This window comes from Ambystoma mexicanum, chromosome 14 (assembly GCF_040938575.1).
Source record: "Ambystoma mexicanum isolate Mex_15411 chromosome 14, UKY_AmexF1_1, whole genome shotgun sequence".
Taxonomy (NCBI): domain Eukaryota; kingdom Metazoa; phylum Chordata; class Amphibia; order Caudata; family Ambystomatidae; genus Ambystoma; species Ambystoma mexicanum.
In genome coordinates this window covers 221134336-221160348 of record NC_090940.1, presented here as the reverse complement: position 1 = coordinate 221160348, position 26013 = coordinate 221134336, and the positions used below count along the sequence as shown (strand labels likewise).

General features: G+C 47.9%; 1 protein-coding gene across 1 annotated transcript in view; it reads left to right on the top strand.

The window, feature by feature from the left end:
• MAP4K5 (mitogen-activated protein kinase kinase kinase kinase 5) overlaps positions 1–26013 on the top strand; it is a 1870683-nt gene that overhangs the window by 695447 nt on the left and 1149223 nt on the right. Inside the window, exon 14 of the mRNA XM_069638985.1 lies at positions 4884–4942. Coding sequence (XP_069495086.1) covers positions 4884–4942 — 59 coding nt within the window. The remainder of the gene's footprint in view (positions 1–4883; positions 4943–26013) is intronic.

Below are 26013 nucleotides of genomic sequence, written 5' to 3'. Positions count from 1 at the left end.
TATTCCTACGGGCCAAGCAAACAAAGCTAGGTGGGCCAGTCCAGTCCGTCATCTCGGCACTACGCCTCATATTGGTGGAGGCCGCAGCTGTCCAGTTCAGATCGACGCCCCTGTGGGAGCCAGGTGAGTGTAACACTCGGTCAACATCAGAATCGGTGCTTCCGGGCAATTCATGGACTTGAGCAACTGACAGTTTACCTCCGTTCTTATCAACACCAGTGCTCAGGTCCTTGAAGGTATGATAGATAGCCACTATGGAAATCAAGTTGGTTGTCACTTAAGACATTCTGATCCAAAACCCATTGTCATAATTTGGCCAAAATGATATGCCCAATGATCTTGAAATGGGCCTCAATCAGAGAAATTGGTCTGTAAGAGGCTAGCTTGTATCCCAAACCTTTTTTGAATATTTCCGTAAATGATCACTTGTTTCCATGTGGTTGGAAAGCTAAGTTCCTTAGCCATGACATTAAAGCAGATGGTAAGGGCAGGTGCCCAGATTTCCTCCATTCTTTTGAAAAGGTCAACCAGGATGCCAATGGTGCTGGACAATTACCTAGGGCATGTTTGTGAATTGCAAATAGTATCTCTTGATAGGCGATTGACAGGTGAGTTGTTGTCTGGCCATAAACTGGGAGTTGGCCTGGATTTGCAAGAGATAGATAACATATATATGTGACATTTAATCTGTGTGTTTGGAAATGTGTATGAATGAGCACTAGGACATATCTAGAGGACACTTAAAACATATTTGGGCAAATATAATTGGCAAAGATATAGTTTGTATCTTATATGGTAGTCATGTTTGCGGAACGCTATATAACCACTCCTGTATCCCCAAGGTAGCATGTACTTACTGAGTGATTCAGAATACCTTTCAGCTCCTGCTAGGCCTATCCTTATTTCGGTCCCTGGGAGTTATGACTCGGTGGAAGTGATGGAGTTTCACATGTTTATGAAATGAGAGGGATGCTTGGCTCTGGTTGAAGTTGGTCAATTTAGGATCAGTGTTTCACAATTTTATTGAAATAAGAATCAATGACAACTCAATCTGTTATGTAAGAAAGGCATGGTATTGACAGTAAGACAGACACAAGTGACCACAGTTCAAGGGTGTTTATTGAACTTCAAAAACGGTTTGATAAACGCCTATCTAATCCTAAATCTACAGATGGGAGCAAGCAACGACCATAAAATAATAACACAGTCCTAGTGGTGTCTTGTCAAAATAAAAGGGCCTATACTAATAAACCTATTGCCAATCCTTACCTTTAAATACAAATGGTGTGGGAAACAGTGTTACCAAAATGAAAGAAGTGTTCACAAAATGATATGTCAGGATGTTCAGGCCGTTGGCCTCCCTTCCCCACGTTTTCAGCACGGTGCAAGGCGGTACACTTGAGTTTAGCACAGTCTGTGGCTCCTCTAGCACGAGGATACAGTTCAGAACAAACACCAGGGCGCTCTGCGACAAAGTCTCTATCCCCTTGAAAGTCTCTTATTCGTAAAATACCATGGAGTGCAAAATAATATTTAAAGTTTGCTTCTCTTTCAGGCTTACACAATTGAAACGGGATATCCTTCCCCAACCTGCTTACTTCCAGATTCACTTTGCTTTACTGTCGGAGACTTTCAAAACTATATGGCTTTGCTTTAATCCCATACATGACCACTCCGATACTTCTGCATTCTGGTACTTGTATTTCTGAAAATCAATTCCTTTTAGTTTACATTCAGTTCTGTCTCAAACAAGTCTTCTTGGGGATTCTATTAACTTTTGCTCTACTTAGTGATTTCCCTGTTTTGGCTTTTAGTTTCGTTTGCTTTTCAGTGTTCACATCATTTCCCTTCACTTCAGGGACTATGCTTTCATTTTACAGAGACTTCCGATATCGTGTTCACTCACACGGGGCCACTCTGTTGCTTTAGCTCTTATTATCTTTCAGGTATCACTTTTGCGGGTGATTTGCGGTTCACCCTGGAACCCCCTCAGGCGGGCTCACATCCTCTTTACACAATGTTCAATTAGTCTCCCTCTGTCGGGCTCAGACCAATTTCAGTTCAACTCAAACTTACTTTAACCAAAAGCTCTCAGCTGATCTCCCCCCTCCGGGCTCGGACCAACTTCATTTATTTTGTCATCAACTTTCACCTACCTTTTTGGGTTCCGGCCACTTGCCTGCTTTTCTTGGTGGTTTCCCTCACGCAGGCCCGCTTCCCACCTGCTCACCTGAGTCTCTCTCACTCTCTCTTTTGATCAAACTCACCAGGCAGCGTTGCGAGGACAGCGGCTGCGTCCTTTGGCGTGGGGATGAGGTCAGGGTCTCACCCACCTGCCCCTCTACATCCTTGGGGTCGGCGCTGGTCCCAATGGAACAAGCAATTTTTCTGACCTCAGCAGCAAGCTCCTGGCTGCCTGAATCCAACATGTAGGAGGCAGGGCTCCTGTAACACGCTGCAGTTCTTCCTTCTCACTGGGCCAGCGTCGTCGCACGCCGTTCTCGTCTGGATTCACCTGACTGCTCCGAGCTGCTTGGTTTCTCCGCTCCAGACATTCTTCCCAGCTTGCTTTTGTTGTTTGGGATTTGAAGGAGGATACTCTGTCGGTCTCAGCCTTGCAGCCTCCCTCTTGCTATCCCAACTGCATCTGACCTTTCTCTCTCAGCAGTCTCCCTACATACACCTGTGTGATGTTAATGGGCAGCAGGTGTGTGATTAGGGTTGGATCTGCTTGACCTTGCCTGACTTCATTAAGGGGACAGCCTGCTGTCAGAGTGTTGTAGTCTGTTTTTTGTGTTTTAGTGGGGTTTTTCACTGGTAATTCTCACCACTCCAGGTTGCCTCTTCTCAGTATTATGCGAAAATGGGGGGTGAGGGGGATGTGTGTTTTGAAAATACCCAAAAAAGATAGAGGGATTATGCGATTGTACAAAAGGAGGGAAAGGGGGCATACAGTGTCTCTCCTAAGGTATTGCGAATGACCCGGCTGCCCTACCAGGGTGATCCTCCTGCACTGGTCCACCCCCAGGGTCCAGACCCAAAGGCGATGGCCATGCCCTGGCCACCCGAATAGAGGATTCTCGGGGTCCAAATTAGCGAACACCCACAGGTTTCTCACAGTTAGGCATATGACTTTAAATTGCAGACCCTGAGTCTCCCAACGTCCTTTGATACTTGGCAGTCCTCAACCGGTGCACTAGGGAAGACACCTATTTTTGGGGAAGAAAGGACTAAGCGCAAAAATATATCTTGACTTAGTACAGGCTATCTACCAGAAGTCTGTGACCTACAGGCAGTAGACCCAGTAATGAGGAATCTGGTGGTAAGCATGGAGATGAGGAGAGTTGTGCAGCAATGTTCTGTTGCTGTGCCATTTTGTGACTGGAAGGATGCAAATCGTCACCATGTTGGATTGAAAAAAACGTAATCGGTTAAACTCTACTGCCTACCATACGACAATCACACATGAGGCCTCAGCCACCAAGGATATTTGTATGGCCCACAACAATACAACCCAACAATTTGTCACCAAATTGATCAATAAGTCATGGGTCTTTTTAGCAGTAGCCTTCTACGCAAAAAAAGAAATATTGATTCCAGAGCACATTTCTTGTGAACCTAATTTGCCTTTTGAGGACGCAGGGACCAGGTTTCACAGGGAAGTTCCTTTTTGGTTAAATAGCCAGACAATGATCTGTATTCCTTCTTTTGCCTCAGTAATCAAGTTGAATATCAGTAGTAGCAGCAGCCGTTCCCTAAATTGTATATCTCCATTATGGTCATATCAATTTTGTACCCAATTCTTGCTGAGAACGGGCTCTTGACCTTTGTTACACTTTAAATATCTTGTACATTGAAGTGAAGGAGGTAATAAACTTCACCTTCTTCTCTTTCAGTCACTCAGCACTATTTATTTGAGTTTTGTACAGAGCTTCAAGCTGTCTAATAGCCTCGGAGCATTTGGAGGGATTTGTACAGAAGTAGGTGTATTACCCAGACTATGACGTAGAACTCTATAGAAATTCCTGCTTGAATCATTAATGGTAGATGCTACAGTTTGCAGTCTGCTAGCATGGTATTTTTTCAATGTGCACATCAGATCAATGAAGACCCCTAGGTGTGGGAGGTGCATGCTGATTGACCATGCTTGCTGAGTTGTTGTTAGAACCTGTGTTGGGTACCTGACCAGCTGGAAGCATCAATATCATTAAGTGAGAGTTGTCACATCAGGGCAGTTAAATGGGCATCTTCTCGAAGCCAGGTTGGTGGAGTTAGTCTGTGGTACGCCATATCTATGTCCGAACAAAAGCTGCAAACCATATAGTAGAGAACTGTATGACCTTCAGTGTTTGTCTAGAGGAGCTATTTCTGACTGCAGCTGCGTTGAAGCCTAGAATTTGTGCCTAGTGTTTTTAGTGTAGCTCTATTTTACAGTGTGGAGCCAAAAATGCACGGGGCCTCATGAGTTGGGCAGTATCCCGGCAATATTACCGCCGAGATACCCCCTGGGCTAATAGCGTTACCGCCAACTCCCCCGGCGCTATTAGCGCCGATCACGGGTTTGGCAGAACAGTAATTCCCCATTCCCCATTGGATCCAATGGGGAATTTTTGTCGAGATTACCATTGGCGGTATTACCCCGCAGTAATTGCGCCGAAAACCGGCGAATTCCCAGCGCATTTAACCCCAGCTCAGAGCTGAGGGTAAAGGCTGCCAAACCCGTGATTTGGCGGACCCTTAAATGTGGCGGTAATGGTGTTCCTGCCGCATTTAAGGGTTACCGCCAAACTCGTGATGAGGCCGACAGAATGCATACTGTGATACATAATATGTCGAACTTTAAATGCATTCTGCTTTAATTGTATTTGATTTGATTTTTGTAGTTGACAAGCTGCAATTTGAACCTCCTCTACGGAAAGAAACGGAAGCCCGTGATGAAGTGGTATGACTTTTACTTTTTCCCAGACAGTGACTAATATCTGTTAATGGAAAACATCAGTTCTTAAATCACTCCCAGCATTGGTATTATTCACAGAATTCAGGCTGTCATCTAAGTTGAAGGTAATGCAGATACAGGGGGGGAAAATTCAATCCTGCCACAGAGATTGTATCTAACAAGTGAGAAAAAGTTTATCCTATGGTGGAGCATTCTCCCGTCTTGCGCACAAAATCAAGGGCTAAACAAAGCCAACTATTCTAGATGGACTGTGATGTTTATGCTCTGTATACTTTCACAATTCTAATGTTCATTCAGTAATGCAGGATGAATTTTAAACAACCTCAATTGATAGTCATTTTACAGAAACATATTCCAACCAAGTGTCTTCTGACCCAAATATTTTTTTCATCAAACTAATTTGTTTGTGAAGATGAAATCCAAATATTTTCAGCTCAACGCGTTTCGGGACGCATTAGTCCCTTGATCAGGAGCATACATTCAGAGGCTTTTAGACAAACAACAAGCAAAAGAGTGTTTAGAATGCACAAAGTAAATGTATTATTGTAAAAAGTATGGAAACTCATGTGGTCATTTAATTCAATTGACCTTTTGTATGAAGACTCAAAGGGCCCGATTCATGGAATGTGGCGCAGAAAAGGTGCAAGCTGTGGCGCAGAGAAATTATTGTGCGGCACGCATATTCTTGGATTTCCTGAGGCATCAGTAGCCGTGGCGCAAGGAACATCAAGCTGCGCCAGTAACGCCACCAATATACCCCCATGCACAGTAAAAAGCAAGTGAAGTGCCGAACAAGATGCAATCCTCTGCGCCATCCCTGGTCCAGCATACAGCCCCCCTAGCCAAATTGCGTGAAAACTCTGCGCGATGCCCGGCCGCACCCCAGTGTAATCGCGCAAAAACACCTCTCAATCCCCAGCCCCAGCCCAGCCAAATCGCATGACAACTCTGCGCGATCCCCGGCTACACCCCTGCATAATTGCGCAAAAACACCTTGCAATCCCTGGCCTCACCCCAGCGAAATCGCGTGACAATTCTGCGTGATCCCTGGCCGCACCCCAGCGTAATCGCGCGGAAACACCTTTCAATCCCCGGTCGCACCCCAGCCAAATTGTGTGTCTTCACCTCGCAATCCGTGGCAAGCAGAACCCTCCTGACAGAACACCCCCACCCCAGCCCCCATCATCCGTCACCCCACCCTGGAGGCAGCCCTCCCCACATAGGACACCCCAGCTCCCATCACCCCACCCCACCCTGCAGGCAGCCCTCAACACACGGGACACCCCCTCCCATCACCCGTGACGCCACCCTGCAGGCAGCCCTCTCCACATAGGACACCCCAGCCCCCATCACCTTACCCTGCAGGCAGCCCTCAACACATGGGACACCCCCACCCAGCCCTCATCACCCATGACACCACCCTGCAGGCAGCCCTCTCCACACAGGACATCACCTGCATTCTGTACACTGACATAGTGACACATAATCAGTCTATCAATGGTGTGTCGTGCACCTTGACTTCCGTGTCATAACACCACCCCGAATATACACTGGAACATGTATCCTGCAAACCAAAATAAACACATTCACCTGGCCACATACACGAGTGTGGCAGCTGCTCAAACACAATTGCTGTCTGCAACCATCGCCCAACATGCACATCTTACAAGTTAATGTTAAAGTGAGGCCCTGCTGGCCATGTGACAATGTCATGTCAATAATCCCCATGGAGAAATAGTCACACAACGACAGAATAAAACGCAGCATCAATGTGTGCCAGATGAACAGACACTGCCCAGGCGTGTCACGGCATGAGCCTCAAAGAGCTGCCATTACCAGAACAGATATCCTAATAAACACATCACTGTTTCGTCCATGTGTGAAGGCCATGACATGAAATCATATCAAATGACATGGCATTCATAATGCACACATACACAAGTGTCTGAAAGCGCAACGAGTCTGAGGAGGGGGAACACAGTGAAGACAGAGACAACCATCTTGGTAGGCCAGGTGCCATTGAGATGGCGCCAGTGCATGGGAAGTGGGGAAGGAGAAAAGTGTGGGGGGTAAGGGTGAGCGGGCAGTGCATTACATGGGAAGGACATCATAAGAAATACAACAACTAAGAAAATTATCAAACTGCGGCCAGCTGGTGGCAAGTGGAAGGCTAAGTGCAGACATCAGGTGTCAAGTGCAGGTAGGGGGCTGTTGGTATACAGAAAAACAGTCCAAGTGCGGGGGATGCCAGGGAGGCAGTGCGGGTGTGCAAGTGGTGGGCGAGGGCGCCTTGGGCCGAGGTCAGAGGGTAGCCAGGCGACCAGTGCGGATTCAGACAGGAAACAATGACTGTGAGTTCATAAAATACATTATATTGTACAGTTGTATTCTGCTCATACACACTATAAATCAAATTGCAAAATATGTACATGAACAAATCAAAAGTATGAAAAAATGTCCATGTCCATAAAAGTTATTTACAATAGCATCAAAATGATTTTTAAAAAAATATGACCCCATGGTGAACAGAAAATCAGAAAACCCAAGTAAACTATGCACAAAAACACAAGGAGTAATGTCCAATGTGCTCTCCAAATAATGAAATAAATATAAGCAAACCTGCACATGAAGAACTATGTACAAAAAATGGAGTAAAGTCCAGAAGCTCCAAATAATGAACAAAACCAACAGAAACGTATGTCTAACTATTTACAAAGGTAGCGGGCTGGTCCTTCTCACCATTCTCCACCAATGTTTCAGCCAGGGCATCATCATACACTGCGTCCAATTCCCTTGGGCGAGCCTCCGCTCTCACCTCAAGAGCTTGCAGGGACTCCAACATGGTCCTCTCCATCCCCTCTCACTCCCTGCAAGTATCCTCGAGGGCCTCAGCCCGCCTCTCTGCCCAACGCAGTGCTATCTCTACCCTGGCTATGGTGAGTGTCGCCTCCCGAGCCTGCTGCCTCTCTGCCCCGATTTTCTGCCCATACCGCGCAAACACGGAAGACCTCCTTGTGCGGAGGTCTACATTTGCGTCCTGCCTGACGCCAGATAACTGCCCCCTTTTGATGGTATGCCCTGAGTCATGAAGCCTTCTACTCAGAGCCTGCTACTGCCTTATTGCCCGGTGCCTGGGTTGCCTGGTCAGCCTCCAGGCTGATGAAAGTACCCAGGGGCGTCTGGCACGTGCCCTGCTCCTGGGTGCCTGCTCTCCCTCCATGCCACAGCGTCTGTCGTAGCCTGGATCGCTGTGGTGACCACCTCGGCTGATCCAACATTGACTCCCAACTCAGGCAGGTATGTGATCTCCACCAGACGTGCCGACGTGGTTGGGACAGGCATACAGGGGGCCCTGGTGGTATCCTGGCCGGAAGGTGCCAGGGAGGATGACTGGCAAGCAGAGGAGGAAGACAAGGAGGGGGTTGCATAAATGGCCAGCCCACACACCCAATTCGAGACCAGGAAAGTAGCTAGCCAGTTCAGGAGAGGCCCAGACCTCATTGTGATGATGTGCAAGCCCATGATGGTAAGCCTGCACATCATCACGAATGACGCCTTTACGCCTCGCGATACCAGCTAGCACGGGTACCACTCTTGTCTCGAATGGCCACATCCGCAGGCATTGGGGTGTCAGTTTGCGTGGAAACATCCGAAACCTGCGGGTGGGTGCGGCCTGGGCCATGCTGGCAGGTGCATACTGGTGCAGGAATTGGCCCAGGGGCAGGATTTTGCACGGGCATCTCCACAGCGACCTGCACTGCCTCCTGCCCGAGTCTGGACTGCAACAGTCACACCCACCTCATCACCCCTGCCAGACCCCATGGACTGGGCTGATACAGACTCCTCTTCCTCCTCCTCCCCGCCAACCTGGATGCCTTTCCAGCATTTTCTGCAGTGGGTTGCCCCTGTGTGAGCTCACCTGTCCACCACGCTGCCGAGGAGTCCATGTCCACCTTTGCCCTCTTGGACCTCCAGCAGCTGTGGCCGATGGATTAGATGCGGTACCAGCCTCCTCGCTCCCCGATGATGAAATGACCAGGGGGCGTGGCTGGGCCTTGCGTCTCTGCCCGGTGGAGGCATCCCTGCTGCCTTGCTCCACAGCACCTTCTCCGCCCTCTTCTTCCAAGGCCGCTGTGGATAAGGAGATATACAACACAAACATCAGGGTACTGTACCTATGTGTGTTTGGCACAAAACATATGCACATGAAGTGCACTGCTAAAGGTCGCAACCATCATCACCCTCCACAACATACAGGTACATGCAATGTACATACATGTCTCTCCTTCACAACAGAGAATCACATCCTTGGACATGGCACTCTCACTACCTACAAATTGTGCATGCTACACACACATGCATAATGGGACATACACATGTCATGCAAACACATCACCTGACAGTCCTGAAGCTGTGCACTGAGCTATCATATCAGAGTCCCCTCAACGTCAATCAGGCAACAAGAGTAGTGCACACCTTGAAATGCCACAGTTACATCCATCCAGGAGAGATGGCCAGCTACATCTCAGACACATACACATGTACACCATGCCTGTTCATGATGTTGACAACAACACCCATGTGTCACACCTCTCGCACGGGCGCGTCTCAGACACATGTAAGAAACCATGTGCATGTCGTAATATGCTGCAGTACAACACACATAGCAAAAGTAACACCGTTGGAATCACGCATGCTTCATTGAACATATGTAGAGCACTGTCTGGGACATGCATACAAACATCCGTACAAGAGGCATACTTGCTGTAAGGCCAAGGTGCATACTCCCACCATACATCAACATGCACTTGCACAGTGGAGGACAGAAACACATGAACACTCACCTGATGACTCCAGACGGTGCTGCAAATCGCTGACCTGAGTCTGCAGCGCTGGCTAAAACCTCTGCAGGACCCGCATGTTGGTGGTGCTTAACCGGCCCAGCGCCCCCCTTGGTGCTCACAAGCCTGGAGGAAGCGCTGGGCCTTGTTGTGGGGCCTGGACTTCAGCTCCTCCCAGCGCTTGCGTACATGCTGGTAGTCACGGGGTTCCACCCCCTCCGTGTTGATGGCAGCCACGATCTGGTCCCAGATCAGCTTCCGTCCTCCCTTGCTGCGTTGCAGGGTTGAAGAGGGCATCATAATGCCCCAGGACATGCTCCACCAGGATGTCAACTTTACTGGCTGTGAAGTCGCTGCCGTGGGGTTGCCACTTGCCTCTGGAGATGTTTGCTCAGACATGGCAACCCCCGAGGCAGCTGTGGGTGGGCAAAGTGGTCCTGGGCTAGGCTGGGCTGTGGAGCGGTGGTGATGTAATGGTACGTTGGGAGTCTTCTGAATCAGCTGAGGGTGTCACAGAGCTGATGACAGGAGCACTGGCAATGGCTTGACAGCAGGCACTCAAAATGCAGGGCAGGTGGGCTGCAGGCACACAGTGGGCAGGCAGCAACAGATGGCTCATAGGCGGCAGCTCAGAGCAATAGGAGGCAGGTAAAATGGCTCGTAGGCAGGAGTGCGTGGGTCTTCTGCGTTACTCGCGTGGGCAGCTGGAAACAGAGTGACGGTTACTTCGCGCATGCAAAATTAGCATTTACACCTGAAATCAGAGGAAAGGGCCTAATCACGTAAATTACGTGACACGCGCTGGGCGTTGGCCCTTGGCGTTGAGATTAAGGATGAAGGCGTGCGACTTGTGCGAGTTGGAGCGGACGGACGTTTGAACTTCGGACATTTTTGTGGTGCCACACATTTTTTTCACTACTGTGAGTGTGCAAACTTCTTATTTTGGTGGGGCTCATGCCTCGGTGTACACACATGTCTTTTTCTTTTTTTTAGGCTAACGGTGAGACGCGCACGCATTATTCGTACTCTGGCTGTCCCTGTGTATCACGTACCCCTATTGTTAACATCACAGAGGCTTTCGTGGGCTTCACGTATGCATTTTCTGTGTTGCTGGGTGCCACAGTGTACCACCTAACGCTTTTTCTTTTCACGTGAGCTACCGAGGGTCTCGTACACACTTTTTTGATATTTGAGTGCCTGTTCCCGGGTGTTCCATTCATTTTTTCACCCGGGATAAAATTGAGCCTTGCTGGACCATACTAGTACATTTTACATCACGTACCTTTCCCCCTCACTGCAATTGCCCAGGACAATTGCTTGGTGTGCCTCCCGTTGTACTAATCCATGGCCCTAAAATGGAAAGGTGGCCGAGGTGGCCAGGGTCGGAGAGGTGCAGAGAGAGCTGTGCACCACCCCCAACAGGGTCAGGGAGCTGCAGGTGATGCTGCTGTCCCCAGCATCCTGGGTCAGGGAGAATCAGGGTCATCTGCTCTCCCCTGCTCCCAGGTTGAGGCACCTGCAGGGGCAGCTTCTGTCCCCAATAACCAGGGACAGGGAGCAACTGCAGTACCTGTTGTCGCCCCCCCCCTAGGGACACAGACACACAGGGGCAGCTGATGCCCGTGTGTCCAAGGTGAAGGGACGGCAACGCAAAGCACCTGGACCCAGCTCACAGGTTGAGTCACCTGCAGGGTCATCTGCTCTCCCCTGCTCCCAGGTTAAGGCACCTGCAGGGGCAGCTCCTGTCCCCAACAACCAGTGTCATGGAGCAACTGCAGTACCTGTTCCTCCTCCCCCCCCAGGGCCACGGACACACAGGGGCAGCTGATGCCTGTGTGTCCAAGGGGAAGGGACAGCAACGCAAAACACCTGATATCAGCCCCCTGGGTCAGGGACCTGCTGGGCCAGTGAATGACCCAACATCACTGGGTGATGGCCTAGGCCACTAGTGGTCCAGCCCCTAATGTCCTGAGTTGTCCCAGCCACACAGGGTCTGCACCTCCTTTCAAGAGGCAGAAGCGTGCAGAACAGGGAAAGGCTCAATCCCAAAGCACAGCAAAGGAGACCGCTACAGCGAGGAAGAGGAGCTTCAATGGTGATGAACTCAAGATTCTCGTGGACTATGTGCGCGACCACCACCGTGACATGTGCACGGGGCCAGGGAGCACCCATACGTCTACTCAGCATATGGTCCACTGGCTGCGAGTCACGGATCACATCAACTCCTTGAGGAATTAGGGGCGCACCGCTCGTGAGGTCATGAAGCAGTGGAATGACCTCAGCCGCAGAAACAAAGCGTAGCTGGGTGCCAACCTTGCTTCTGCTATGGTGACGGGAGGTGGGTCACCACAGGAGGAGGAGCTCCCTCCACATGAAGAGGCCATGAGTGAGTTGATTCATGTAGATCAGTTCCAAGGCGTGGGAGACCTGCCAGAATACGAGGAAACATCCGGTGAGTGAAGAAGCATGTGCATCCAGAATATGTGTATGTAGATTGAATGAATTGGTATGATTGTGTGGCACTTCTGCCTGCATTTGTATGACTGCCATGGGTGAACAATGTCATGGTCTACTGACTCGAGCTTAGTGTACTGCAGAGTGCATACAACACCTGTGCTGCACATCGGTTGAACATGGATTTGTGACAGTAGTAATCTACAACCGTCGCATACTAATACACATTTCCAGCATGCAAACACAATGTGGCATCTGGGTATGTACATCAGTGATGTTACTGGCTCAGCTAAGCCATTCAAGTGTTTGTGTCTGAGGCACGTGATAGTCATAATGCACTGCATGTAGTAGTGGTTCCATCCACACATGTCTATAGGTGGCTTCATGCTACACATACCTTCCATGCACACTGTCAGTGTGCGGGATATTGTGCCATGAGTGTCCGAGCGTTTTGCTACACGTGTAAATCCCTGCCGCAGCTATACCACTGAGCCCTGTACATAGTGTATGAATGCAAATTAGGGCATGTTGACATGCATGTAATTGCAGGACAGCATTGTGATGACAATTAACATGATTCTTCCTGTCTCTGTGTCTATGTGCAGGTGATGAGCCACCAGTTTCATGGGAGGAGGTAAAGGAGGAACGGGAGGCTGAGCCCCAACAGAGCACCAGTGGAGGACGTGTTGTGGCAGCCCTTGAAAATCCACTGGTACTACAGTCCATCCGGGGCACGACTCAGTATGAGTCCACCTTTAATGATACCAGTGGCTCTGGTGGTGAGCCGGGCGTTCATTCCCGTATGCTGTCGGAGGTGAGTGCATCAAGTGATGGTGCTGATGTAGCCTGTGCGTCTGCAGGTGGTGAAATCCACACAGGGCCAGTTAGTTTTGCCATGTCTGTCTGTGGTGGTTAAGGCTGCAAGGCCACGCTCCACTGTATTGGCTTCCGGTCCTGGGACAGATGACAAAGGGAGGGATGCAGTCCTGCAGCCACACACAGCAGCTTCACATCAAGGGCCATGCTCTCTTGGGTCCAGCAGCCGTAGGGCATGCACACGTGGCAGTCGTGCCATGGCTGGGGATAATGTGTGGGAGCAGTCAATGTTGCGTGTTGCACAGCAACATGCCTTTTCTTATGAGGTGTTGGCTCAGAGCATGGATAGGGTGGCCAACAATTCCACATTCTCACGAGAAACACAGGAAGCACGCCTGCTGCAGGCATTGCGGTCCACATGCCGCTCACACATGCTGCACATTGTGGCCAGCAACAGGAGCCGAGGGGTAGACCTGAGGTCTCTGCAGGCATACCTGGTTGCAGAGGGTCGGGCCCACAGGGCAGCCCTGAGGCGAGAGTTAATTGGCCCTCAGAGCTTCAATGGAAGTGCGAGAGGCAGCCCACAGTACACAGTGCTAATAGCAGAAGGAACTGTTGACCCATACCATCTCGGACAAACTCTGTGCATCCCATGAGGTGTTGTATGCAGACCTCTGAGGCTTCATGTTGTAGATGCATTTATCTGGGTCTTGCCTGGCCGCTGCCATGGAGGACCAGGCAAGGGCCTTACGTAGTCAACCTCCCTTACCACCAACCACCTCCTTCAAATTCTATACAGGAAGGTGGCGACTGCCCTTCCAATCCATGATAGCTGTGTGGTCCATGTACCCATGGAGGGAATTGTTTTTTCAACTTCTACACATGTGGGTGTTGATGTGCACCCTGCCCCTCCCCCTTCCTGAGTGGGCCCCCCACCCCCTGGTCCAAGATGGACATTTTTTTTATTTTTTCAACCACCTACCCCCCTGGCTAGATGTTGGCGTGTCTTTTTATTTTTTTTTATTCAATGTTTTAGTTTATCAACAAACGTTTTCACTCAAATACAATTTACTTTCAAAGTTTCACAAGAGAGAGAGAGTTTATGAGAGGAGGAAAGAAAAAAACAAAAAAGGAGAGAAATCAATCTTAAAAATTCATGTATGCATTATTCTGTTGCTTGTAAAAAAAAATCTAAATAGTTCTTTTTACTAGGTCTGGTCAAGTGGTAGGCTATTTTTAGTGTTCTGCACTGATAGATTCCCAGAATCGTATGGTTGTAATGGTAAGTTTCTTGTCGTTTCCGATCAATATCGATGCCCATCGTTCTGCTGATTCTAATGGAGTTGTTTGTTGTAGCCACCTATCTCTAAACAATTCTCTTTTGTTCTGCAATGCCGTACAAACCATAATGATATGGTATAAAGTTTCAATTTGCGTGTGATCTTTTCAAAATTGACAGAAAGAGAGTTCTTCAGGGATTTGTTTGGTCATTGCCAATAGTCATGTAGGCAGTACATTTAGCCGTAGTCTAAGGAATTTGTCTCGGATCTTGCAATCTGGAAATTGTTGCAGATATTAAGGAAGTTGGTGTAGAGGTCTAACATCAATGTTGTGTGTTAATGACAATTTGTACTTGAGTTGGTGTGGATTGTTCTCATCCAGTCATTTCTTTGGAGATTTATTTTTGCTTTTTCAGGGCAATTAATTAACATCTCCAGTTGGATCTCTTCAGTTTCTAATAGATGATTGCATTGTTCAAGGTCCGTTGCTTTGGTAGCTTTTGGGTGATTGCAGAGTATGTCAATTGAAAGGATCTTGTCTGTTATGTAAAGCTTCCTATAAAGTGTCTGGGTCTTCCAATTTTTCATTGCTTTCAATGATATTCATGGTGAATTCGCGGAGCTGGAAAAGTGAAGGGTAGAGCCAGGATTTTCCGCCATATGAGCCCTTCTAGCAAAGTCCAACTGTCTTTAGGCGCATTGGGCATGATCTCTGCTCCGTAGGTTAGAATTGCCATTATTTTCTGGGTATAAACCGCAACGATAGGTTGGAGGGAATAGGCGCTGTATTTATTGTGAATGATCTTTCCTTGATGGGCCAGGCAGCATGCTTTCTCCTTAATGTTGGCGATCCATTCAGTTTCCATTTCAGATTTATTTATCATCATACCTAAGTATTTAAATGGCGTTACCGTTTCAAATTTTGATCCATCAAGAAATAGCGACAGTGGTTTATTACTTGCCTTCTGCGTAAGTCTCATGCTTTTGGTTTTTTCAATGTTTATTTTTAGATCATTTTTTAAAATATCATTAAATGATCAATTGATCTTTGCAGTTCAATTTTTGTTTGGTCGAGGCATACCAAATCGTCTGCAAATAATATGTGTACGACTTTTGTTTGATTGAGTATAGGTGGATTTCCAGGCAGCGCTGCTTGATGTTCAGGTAGATCCGATGTGTATAGATTAAATAGCGTTGCAGCTAGCGGACATCCTTGTTTCCGGCTGTTTTCTGTTTTAATTGCAGATGTTGGGTAGCCACTGCATGTTAATCTTACTTTGATTGACGTATTTGTTTAAAGGGCTATTATTGGTTGTAAAATGCTATTAGGACAGTTCCACGCTCTTAGTTTTTGCCAGAATTTGCTTCTATTTATGGCATCGAAAGCGAGCTCTAAATCGAAGAAAACCGCGATGGTTATTGTTTTCTCTTTGCATTCTTCAAGTTTGAGGAGGTTTAATATGAGGAGATTGATGCTAGTACATGTGTTCTTAACAAAGCCCGTCTGTCTCGGGTCTAATCTCCCTACGTCATTTTACCATTTTACCAGCTCCTAGAGAACTACAGAGGCAAAAGCTTCGCCCAGCGGATCCAGTAGCGCTATGGGGGCGATAGTTTAAAGCCAGGTGTCTATCTACATGTTTAAAAATTGGTATCAAGAAAGCGTTGCTTTAGTTGGGTGTTAGATAGCCCATCTGCCCTGGGGCTTGAGATGAATTCAGCTTTTTGATCTGATATAATATGTCTGCATGATCCCATTTCAAGTTCCAATTCATTTTGCTGTTGGCTTCGTTGTGCAATTAAAACCTTTGGTAGAGAACAGTGAAATGGGAAGGGTGAAGGGATTGTGTCCTCCGACGTATTCCTTATCTTTGATAGATCATCTCCAGCTTGCTGTCCTCGGAAATTTTTTTCAGTAGAGGACGCTGCGCGTCAACGTCCCTCGAGCCGATATCCCTCGACAGCCTCCGTATCGGCGCCAACATCATCATGCGTATAAATAGACTTGCGCAGCATCCGTTGCTCAGTTCCGTTTTTCTGCGCTTCGTGGTGCTTCCGAATATGCTCAGTTCTTCAGTCAAATATACTTCATTATTCCTCGAGAATACCGACTCGTACTCGATGGCTTCCTCATCCGAATCGACGACTCCACGGTCCGGCTTCAAAAAATGTCCAGACTGTGGAAAGAAAATGTCATTGACGGATCCTCACAGTATCTGTTTGTGGTGCCTGGGAGTCGAGCACCATTGTTCGGAGTGCGAGGACTGCATGTCCATGACGGTGAAAGCCTTGAAGGAGCGTACGGGGAAGCTCGAGAGAGGTAAGGCAGTTAAAACTTCTTCGAAAGTTTCCTCGGCGGAGTCGAGACATTCGTCTCCTTGCCATCACAAAACACATTCTCGTTCTAGGTCTCGTAGCAGTTCCCATCACTCTTTGAGATCTAAGCATTCAAAAAAGAGACGTCGAAGATCCCCCTTCCTCATCGTCTTCTTCCATTTCCCCGAAAAGGGTCTCCTGCCCCACAAAACAGAGCTCTCAGGCTGAGTGGGAGGAATTCAGGAAAAAGAAGACCCAAAAAATCAAAACGCAGCGAGTCACAGCACCTGGTGAAAGAAGCTACTCGAGAGCGTCACAAACCCTCGAGTAAAGGCAAAGTCGCATCTTCGACGCCGTCGTCGAAAATCCCTTCGACGCATGGATCGACATCTTCGATGCCATTATCGAAGGGTTCTTTGACGCACAGGTCAGTCGATTCGACGCCGTCTTCAACGCCGACATCGACGCCGAGAAAGGACAAACCCACGGCCACCCCACAGCCAGTGGCCATACCCAGAGCCTCGATCACGAGAATGTCGTCAACAACCTCGAGTAGAAATCCGATACTCTCGAGTTCCTCGAGGCCTCTACCAACTTTCTCGATGCCTTTTTCGATGGCTTTGAAGCCTTTAACGTCCGCGTCGACGACGTCAATGTTTTCTCAGCCAATTATGACGAATGTGGCCCCTTCTGCTCTGGAAATGGGATTTATACCATTTCCAAGATCTGATCTTTCCAGAGCCTTAACATCTATTTATGAAGAAGAGGAGAATTCGGATTAGGAGAGACCTTTTGAGTTGCAGGGATCTGCAACTCTTGTACCAGAGGAATTTACCTCTGAGGAAAGTAGGTTTAAGGACCTCCAAGAATCCTTACATGAAGCAAGTGGGTTGGACACTTCCCCAGAAGTGGAATTTGCCAAACCAGACCCAGGGGAACATGCCGAAACCCCTTATAGAACCTTGATGGCAAGGATAATAGAGTTTATGGGGTGGTCTACACCCTCACCTGCTTTTCAGCAAGACGACCTCAGACATTTTGGCTAAAGGTCCACAGGAGGATCCTGTGGTGCCATTTCATGCGGCTTTACAAAGGAAAATATTGGCAAACTGGGAAACCCCTGAGGTTATCCTGGCGGTTAACACAAAATTAACCGCCAGACACCCAACTCCGGAGAGTCTGGTTGTGCAGGCAGCAACTTCATCAGGTAGTAAATCGCTTACCCTACTGTTCCACAGGACAGGGATGACACGAGATATGACTCTATGGCCAAAAAAGTATTTTCTGCATGTAGCATGGCGTTGAAATCCATCAATGCTACTTGTATGCTCGCAAAGTTCAGCCTGTCCCGCTGCGCGCGCCACTCACCTGTTCTGGGGGTCGGGGTCCTCAGCTGCGGCGGTCTCCCTCCTGGAGATTGTATCCGCGTTGGCACCTTTCTCTACGGTGTACCGCGGTCCGGGCTCCCGGCTCCCTGGGCGCAGCCATCTTGAATGTCCTGCGCATGCGCGGAACGTCAGTATCCGACGTTTCGCGCATGCGCAGTGACAGCGGCTTGCGTTCCAAGCCTCACTTTGTTCCCAGGCTTTAAATAGCTTCCGCAGACCCGGAAACAACGCGTCTCAACGCGGTTTGTTCCGTGTATACGCTCCAGGAGCCCTGCTTTGCCTGAGTCTCTGTTCATCTCCTGTCCTGTTCCTGTTCCTGTTTCTTCCTCGTGCTTAGCCCTGTGCTCCTTTTGCCTTGTCTGGTTCCTTGAGCCCTGCCCTGCCTTTTTCCCTTGCCCTTTTGGGTTCCAGTCTGTACTTGGTCCTTGAGGTTAGGTAGGTCCCTGTCTGGGTTCCTCTGGTTCCGTACCATTGCTTGGTTGGACAGGGGTCCGGTTCTGGGGTGGTCAGTTCTCTTCCCCTATTCTTTCCTTCCTTCTTGGAGGGTCTGCCTCCCCATTACCTTTTCTACTGGTCTTGTGCCCTGCCGGTATCTGTGCCATTTCTACCACCAAGGATATACCGAAGATCTGTCCCTCGAACTGCTGGTACCGAAGTGGACATCATCTGGCCTTCTCTGTCAGTACACTGTCCTGACGTCACGCAAATACAGAGAAGTGCTACCAGTGACGTTGGGAGCTGGTTCAGCTCAATCCTGTCATTTATTGTCAGGAGGGTGCTGGGTCGGTTCCCCGCGTTGCTCTTTCATCGCTGCGAAGATTCATCGACAGACTGGCAGCCTCATCTCCTCGCTCCCCAGGAAGAAAAGGTAACCAGCGATCTTGTGACGCCTCTTATAACACAGCCACACACTGCTTCATCAGCGGCTGACTGCCTCCCGGAGGGAGAAGAAAGGGAAGCGTTTCTAAACATCATTAAGGATGGAAAAGAGGCAATGTACGAATCCCTTCAAACTGGCATTGATTCTGCTGACAGCATCAGCATGGCCATGGTAGCAAGTACAACAACCAGGAGATTTGCTTGGTTGTAGAAGTCTGGTTTTGCTCCAGATGTGCAAAGCAGACTCTTGAATATGCCCTTTGACAGCTCTTCCTTGTTTGGTAAAAAGGCGGATGACAGTTTAGAAAAGCTTCAAACATCAAAGGCAGCAGCAAAATCCCTGGGAGCTGCAATCTGTCAGACACCATATCGCCCCTCAGGAACCTCTTGGAGAGCCGTTCGCTTCTATTCCGCATTCGGAAGAGGCAGAGGACAGCTGGTTCAAAGGGGTCAGAAAAAATTCACCCGAGGTGGACGGATTAAAAATACAAAAGCCGCAGCAGCAGCAGGTGCCTCTTTAACCTCGGCATCTGCATCAGCCGCCTCCAAACTGCTCTGAGTACTCTCCTCACAAGACACCAGTAGGCAGGTTAACTCAACATCTGACGGAACGGCAGGCTATTACGTCAGATGTTTGGGCATTGGAGACAGTTGCCCAAGGTTACTGCCTGCCTTTTCTACGCATCCCTCAGAGTCATCCACCGGGGAACAGCTCTCTGAAAGTTGCAGATCTGCTCCTCTTGCAGGAAATTGTAGACCTGCTAGAGAAAGGTGCCATAGAACCGGTACCTTTAGCGGAGAGGAACAAGGGCTGGTACTCCCCCCTACTTTCTCATACCGAAGAAAGATGGAGGACTGAGACCTATCTTGGATTTACGAGAATTGAACAAGTTCCTCAGGAAGGATAAGTTCAAGATGGTAACTCTCTTTCAGATCCTTCAGGCCCTCCAGCTCCAAGACTGGCTGCTATCTCTGGACCTCCAGGATGCTTATTTCCATGTGCCAATCCATCTCAAACACAGGAAATACCTGAGGTACGCAATTGGCGGCTCTCATTATCAATTTCAAGTTCTGCCATTTGGGCTGACCTCCGCCCCGAGGGTCTTTACCAAGCTAATGTCGGTAGTGGCTGCAAGTCCAAGGAGGGAAGGGATTCACGTCTACCCCTACCTGGACGATTGGCTGATCAGAGCTGTATCTCCGGAACAAGCTCGGATTGAGCTAGATTATGTCTGCCACTTCCTTCACAAACTGGGCTTCTCCCTCAATTTAAAGAAGTCACAGATGATACTATCACAGAGACTCCAGTTCATTGGAGCAGTCCTGGACACTTCCCTGGGAAAAGCCTCGCCACGAGAGGCGAGGGCTCAAGATATTCTGCAGATGGGTCACCAAGTTTCAAAATGCCCAACGTCTCCCAGCCTTCAACTTTTTGTGGTTGCTAGGCCTCATCGCATCCAGCATCTTCCTTGTGCCAGAGGCTCGCCTGAGAATGAGATCTCTTCAGTGGGCACTGAGAACTCAGTGGTCGTAATTCTCAGGGAGAATGACAGACCTCCTTCAGGTTCCGGACAAGGTGGCTCGAGACCTTCAGTGGTGGGGCTGCCAGAAAAACGTCTTGAAGGGAGAACTGTTTTGGCAACCATGGCCGGAGAGAACAGTAGTCACAAATGCCTCACTCACGGGGTGGGGATCCCATACCAACGACTTGACCATCAGCGGTCTTTGGTCTCCATCGGAGTCCAGACTACATATCAACCTGTTAGAGCTGAGAGCAATCAGACTAGCGCTGAAGGCTTTTCTGCCATCTGTACAGGGGACAAATGTCCTGATAATGACGGCCAACACAGTGGCCATGCACTACCTCAACAAAAGAGGAGGCGTAGGATCACTGCCACTGTACAGAGAGGCAATGCAGGTTCAGGTTTTGGGCAATTCAAGAAGGAATCTCTCTATCGGCAGTTCACCTAGCCGGAGAGAAGAACTTGACGGCGGACGCTCTGAGCAGGCAGGGCACAGTCTCCCACGAGTGGGAACTAGCTCAGGAAGTCCTTCAGGAGATCTTCGCCCTTTGGGGAACCCCTCAAGTGGATCTGTTCGCCACCAGTACCAACAGGAAGTGCGATCTGTTTTGTTCAAGGGAATTTCCCCCGAGAGGAGCTCTAGGCGACGCGTTCATAGTGGACTGGGAATTTCCACTCCTTTATGCGTTTCCACCAGTCCCTGTCATTCCTCAAATGATCAGGAGGTTGAGAAGATTCTGGAGGACCATGATCCTAATTGCCCCAGACTGGGCCAGGAGAACGTGGTACCCGGACCTTCTGGACATGTCCATCTGCCCTCCAATTCGTCTTCCACTCAAGGAGAATCTTCTCTCTCAGAAGAGAGGTTGGGTTCTCCATCCAGACATCAGAACCCTCAACCGTCATGCCTGGCTTCTGAAAGGTTGAGATACAAGGATTGGGACCTCCCTGATGACGTCATGGAGGTGTTGCTTTTGGCCAGAAGGCCAGCAACACAGTCTTTATACCGCTGCCGTTGGAACAAATTTTGCAGCTGGTGTAGAGAAGAGAATATCGACCCCTTTTCATGTGGTACACCAACGGTGTTATCCTTTCTACTCTATTTGGCAAATTCAGGCCTTCAAGTTGGCACTATCAAGGGCTATCTCGCAGCGCTATCGATCTTCAAGCGCACTGCAGAGGAGCCATCGTATTTCAAATTACCCTTAGTAATACAATTTCTAAAGGGATTAACTAATGTCTACGCTCCAAGACCGTTCCAGGTTCTTTTATGGGACTTAAATTTAGTCTTAGATTTCCTGATGGGTACTCCTTTCCAACCACTCCACTCTTGTTCGCTAAGATTTCTCACCCTTAAAATTGTCTTGTTAGTGGCATTAAAATCTGCTAGAAGGGTGAGCGAATTACAAGCTCTATCTTGTAAACCCCCTCATACAATTTTTCATAAAGACAAAGTTGTCCTACAGGTGAAGCCTAATTTCCTCCCAAAGGTGGTTTCTGAATCCCACATCACTCAGAAAATTACCTTACCTTCATTCTATCCTCCTTCCCATCCGGGGAAAGAGGAAGAAAGGCTACATAGGCTGGACCCAAGGCGGGCTTTAAGCTTTTACATCAGCAGACTTGCTAGGGTTAGGCAAGCAGACCAACTGTTCGTAGGTTACTCAGGGCACCAATTGTGACTACCGATAACAAAACAGACCATTTCCAGGTGGATTATTTTGGCCATTCTGGAATGTTACAAACTTAGCAGGGAAAGAGCCTCCTCAAAATCTTAGGGCTCATTCAACCAGGGGTATTGCAGCCTCTTCTGCCCTCCAAAGAGGGGATCCGGTTCGAGACATATGTGCGGCTGCCACATGGTCGTCCGCACATACATTCACAAGATTTTACAACCTGGATTTCTCCTCTAGTCAAGAGACTAGGTTTGGCAAAGCCGTATTACATTCTGTTCATTCCTAAAGGGAAACATGGCGTTTTTACTCCCACCTCCAATTACACACCACTGCTATGGGAGTCTATCAAAATAGGGAATACGTCGGAGGACACAATCCCTTCGAAGAACAAGTTACTTCTTACCTGGTAACGTTCTTTCGATGGGATGTTCCTCCGACGTATTCCTTATCGCCCCTCCGATCCATCCCCTCAGTAATACTTCCCTTGTGGTTGCAGCTTACGCTCCTTCAAGGTCAATAACCAATTAATGTAAAACAACTGTTAACGTCAAAACGGAACTGAGCAACAGACGCTGCGCGAGTCTATTTATACGCGTGATGACGTCGACGCCGATACGGAGGCTGTCGAGGGACATCGGCTCGAGGGACGTCGACGCGCAGCACCCTCTACTGAAAATGTTTTCCGAGGCCAGCAGCTGGAGATGATCTATCAAAGATAAGGAATACGTCGGAGGAACATATCCATCGAAAGAACGTTACCAGGTAAGAAGTAACTTGTTCTTCTCTGGTACATTCTGGATCAGTGCCATCGGAGAGTTGGTTTGTTCATTCAGCAGTGCCAATAGAGTTCTGGTGTTATTATTCTTAAGGGCATTGAGCATAACTTCTGCATCGTTTTGAGCTGTGATATTTCTCATGTTTTTGATCCAGTTGTGGTATTGTTGTTTTGTCTTTTTAATCATCTGATTAGTGTTTTTAGAGGATTGATGCTTTATTTGACGCAGTTCTTTATTAAAATAAAAAATAAAAATTCCAATGCAACTATTGTGTTCTACACATGGGTGTGTATTTGCTTTTGAATATGGTGACTCTTGGTTAGATGTATGAAGGGTTTTAGAATCTCTGTATAGTCCAATTTATCAGTTTGTTGACACAAAGTGTACTTAAATTTATCAGAGAGGGCGGCAATTGATTTCCTGTTATTCTTAATGGATTCATGCCACCATTAAGCGTGAGTTTTGGTAGAAAGATTTTCATTGGCACGCACCGTCTCGGTCCATGTGATGGATATTATGTTGTGATCGCTGTTCACTGTAGGATTGTTAGTGACGTTCGTAATTTCTTTGGGGATTCCTGCCGATGTATAGACATAGTCTAAAATTGCCTCGGACGCATGGCCTTTCCATGTCGGTTTGGGAGGGACATTGTAAAGTGTATTCTCATTGATCAATGTCAGCTCTCGTTAGAGCATTTCCTTTGATCAAGATCGGGCTTTAGTTGTTTTTTCTTGGGTTTCTAAAATTCGCCCATCAGGTGTTTAGAGATGAACATTGAGATCTCCACATACAACAATCTCAATTTTCAGGTGCTCAAGTTGAAGATCGATAGCTGTCGTAATCGTGTCAATGAATCTTGAGGTTTCTGTAGCAATAGAGTTCCAATAGATGTTGACGATTCCATGTATTTTGTTAAAATACTGGCCGTTAGTGTCTTGAGTCTGATATTGAATCGTAATGATCTGAGACCAGGAATTAGGGTTCATTGACTTGAGTACTTCGTAAGAGCCGTTCGGTTTTATTAAGGTTAGGAGACCTGCAGCCGGCCTTCCTTTGTGTTTTTTAATTGCCAGATTAATGAATAGATCTTTCCCTTCACATATCGGAGGTGCAGTGAGCCAGGTTTCTTGTAAACAAATAATCTGATCATTTTGTCGTTTTTCGTGCTCAAACTGTAGCATGTGACTCGAGCCTCTGGTGTTCCATTTACAAAGACATATACTGTTGGTGCCTTTGTTATTTGGTTGTTAATCAGTATCAGATATGGCTCCAGAGTGGGGGTGAGGGTTTCCAAGAAATCGTATTGCCGTCTGATCGGGTATCTTTGGAAACTTTCTTCATTGGTTTGTTGGTCTCGATTTTCATATGATCCGACTGAATGTGCTTTGTAATCTGGGAGGAAGGTCGCTCTGATCTTTTGGGTTTATTGTTGATCTTAACCTCACATCTAAAACCTAGGTCTCATAGGTTTTGCGTATTATTCAACACCCATGTATGGACACCCTCAGTTGCATGGTGTATCAGTACTTGGTCTGTTTTCTCATGATACCCGAATTCTACTAGCTGTATATCTGATGTTACAATTGTTTTTAACTGGGGAATTGTTTGTTGGCATGTAATATTTTGTTTTGCCCTTTCCTGGTTGGGGTCTTTGTTATTTTTTGCATTAATTGCCCTTGCGGTGTGCCCTTAACTCCTCAGGGACTATACAAGTGCAGTGGTGTACGTGCAGGCATGCCTGGTGAACTAATCTAGCATGTTTGCATGGGGGTGCACCACGTGGCATGTGCAGGTAATCATAGCTTTGTTTTTCCATGGCACGTGTGTGCGGTGCCAATGTACTGCACAACATCTGTTTTGATATGTTCGCCCATGTTTTTCCAGTAATCCGTGATGTGGCGGTGACTGCTTTCCTGGGTGAGACATCCTGCACCATTCGAAGTCCACACTCCTCATGCCCTCCACCAGACAATGTTGTTCCTTTATCAAATTAAGAAACACACTTACCGTTGAAGGTCATGTGGGATTTACAGCATTCAGACGCTGTTATTGCATGTTGTGCATGCTTCATTATTGGTCATCTTTGATGCATGTGTCGGTTCTCTTATGTGTCCTTTGCATGCTCACAAGGGGTTGTGGTGATTTCATTGGAGTTCATGTCACTGTTACCTACCTATGTGGAAACCTGAATGGGCACACCGGCTGTGCTGTGCAGCATGTCATTGTACATTGGTGAACCGGGCCATGTACTCCTTGATCTGTCAGTTCCTTGTTATTCATTCTCTGTGCCACTCTCTCTCTCTCTCCTTCCCTCTCTCTCTGGTGTGGTACTGTACTCCTGTACATGTCTATGCCAATGGACATTCACTCTGTGTTGCTCCTGCACTCTGTGTTGTATGCATATTTTCTTTCTGGTGTCAACTGTGATCATGTATGCACATGTATTTTGTGCTGTTACTCTGCATTTCATTACATGTAGGTGGAGCGACTCAGGATGGTGTGCATCGGATGCAAGGCAGGTGAGTTCCACGGACAGGTGAGTGCATGGTATTTGCTGACACTTTGTTGGTGTTTGCATGGGAACCGGGCACTGTGTGTATGCCCCCCCCACACACCTGGTCACCTGTGATGATGTGTATGCCCCACACCCCTGTACACCTGTGATGTTGTGTATGCCCCTCTCCCCATACATGGCCACCTGTGATGTTGTGTATGCGTCTACCCCTCCCCTCTCTTCCTAGCCACGGCCACCTAAATTGACTTTCTGCATTTGTATGATGCTGCCACCCTGGAACATGGGGCTAGGCAACATATATGTTTTAACAAGCACTTATGTAACTGAGTAAGCCTTCTGTGACAGTGCTGCAATGTCTAAGGCCTATTGTGCGCTTTGTATATGCAAATGATATTGATAAATAGATGGGATGGTTTATGTAACACATAGGACATTGGATGCCTAGTTTGGTATGGTGGCAGTGGCATAGTCCCTCATCTGTGTTTCTTTTGGAAAGCCAAAAAAAAATATTAGTTTAAGTTCTAAGGGATGCAGACAATGTAGCACTTCCAAGGACACATTCTCAGGGTGGGTTGGTGGACACAGATGTTTA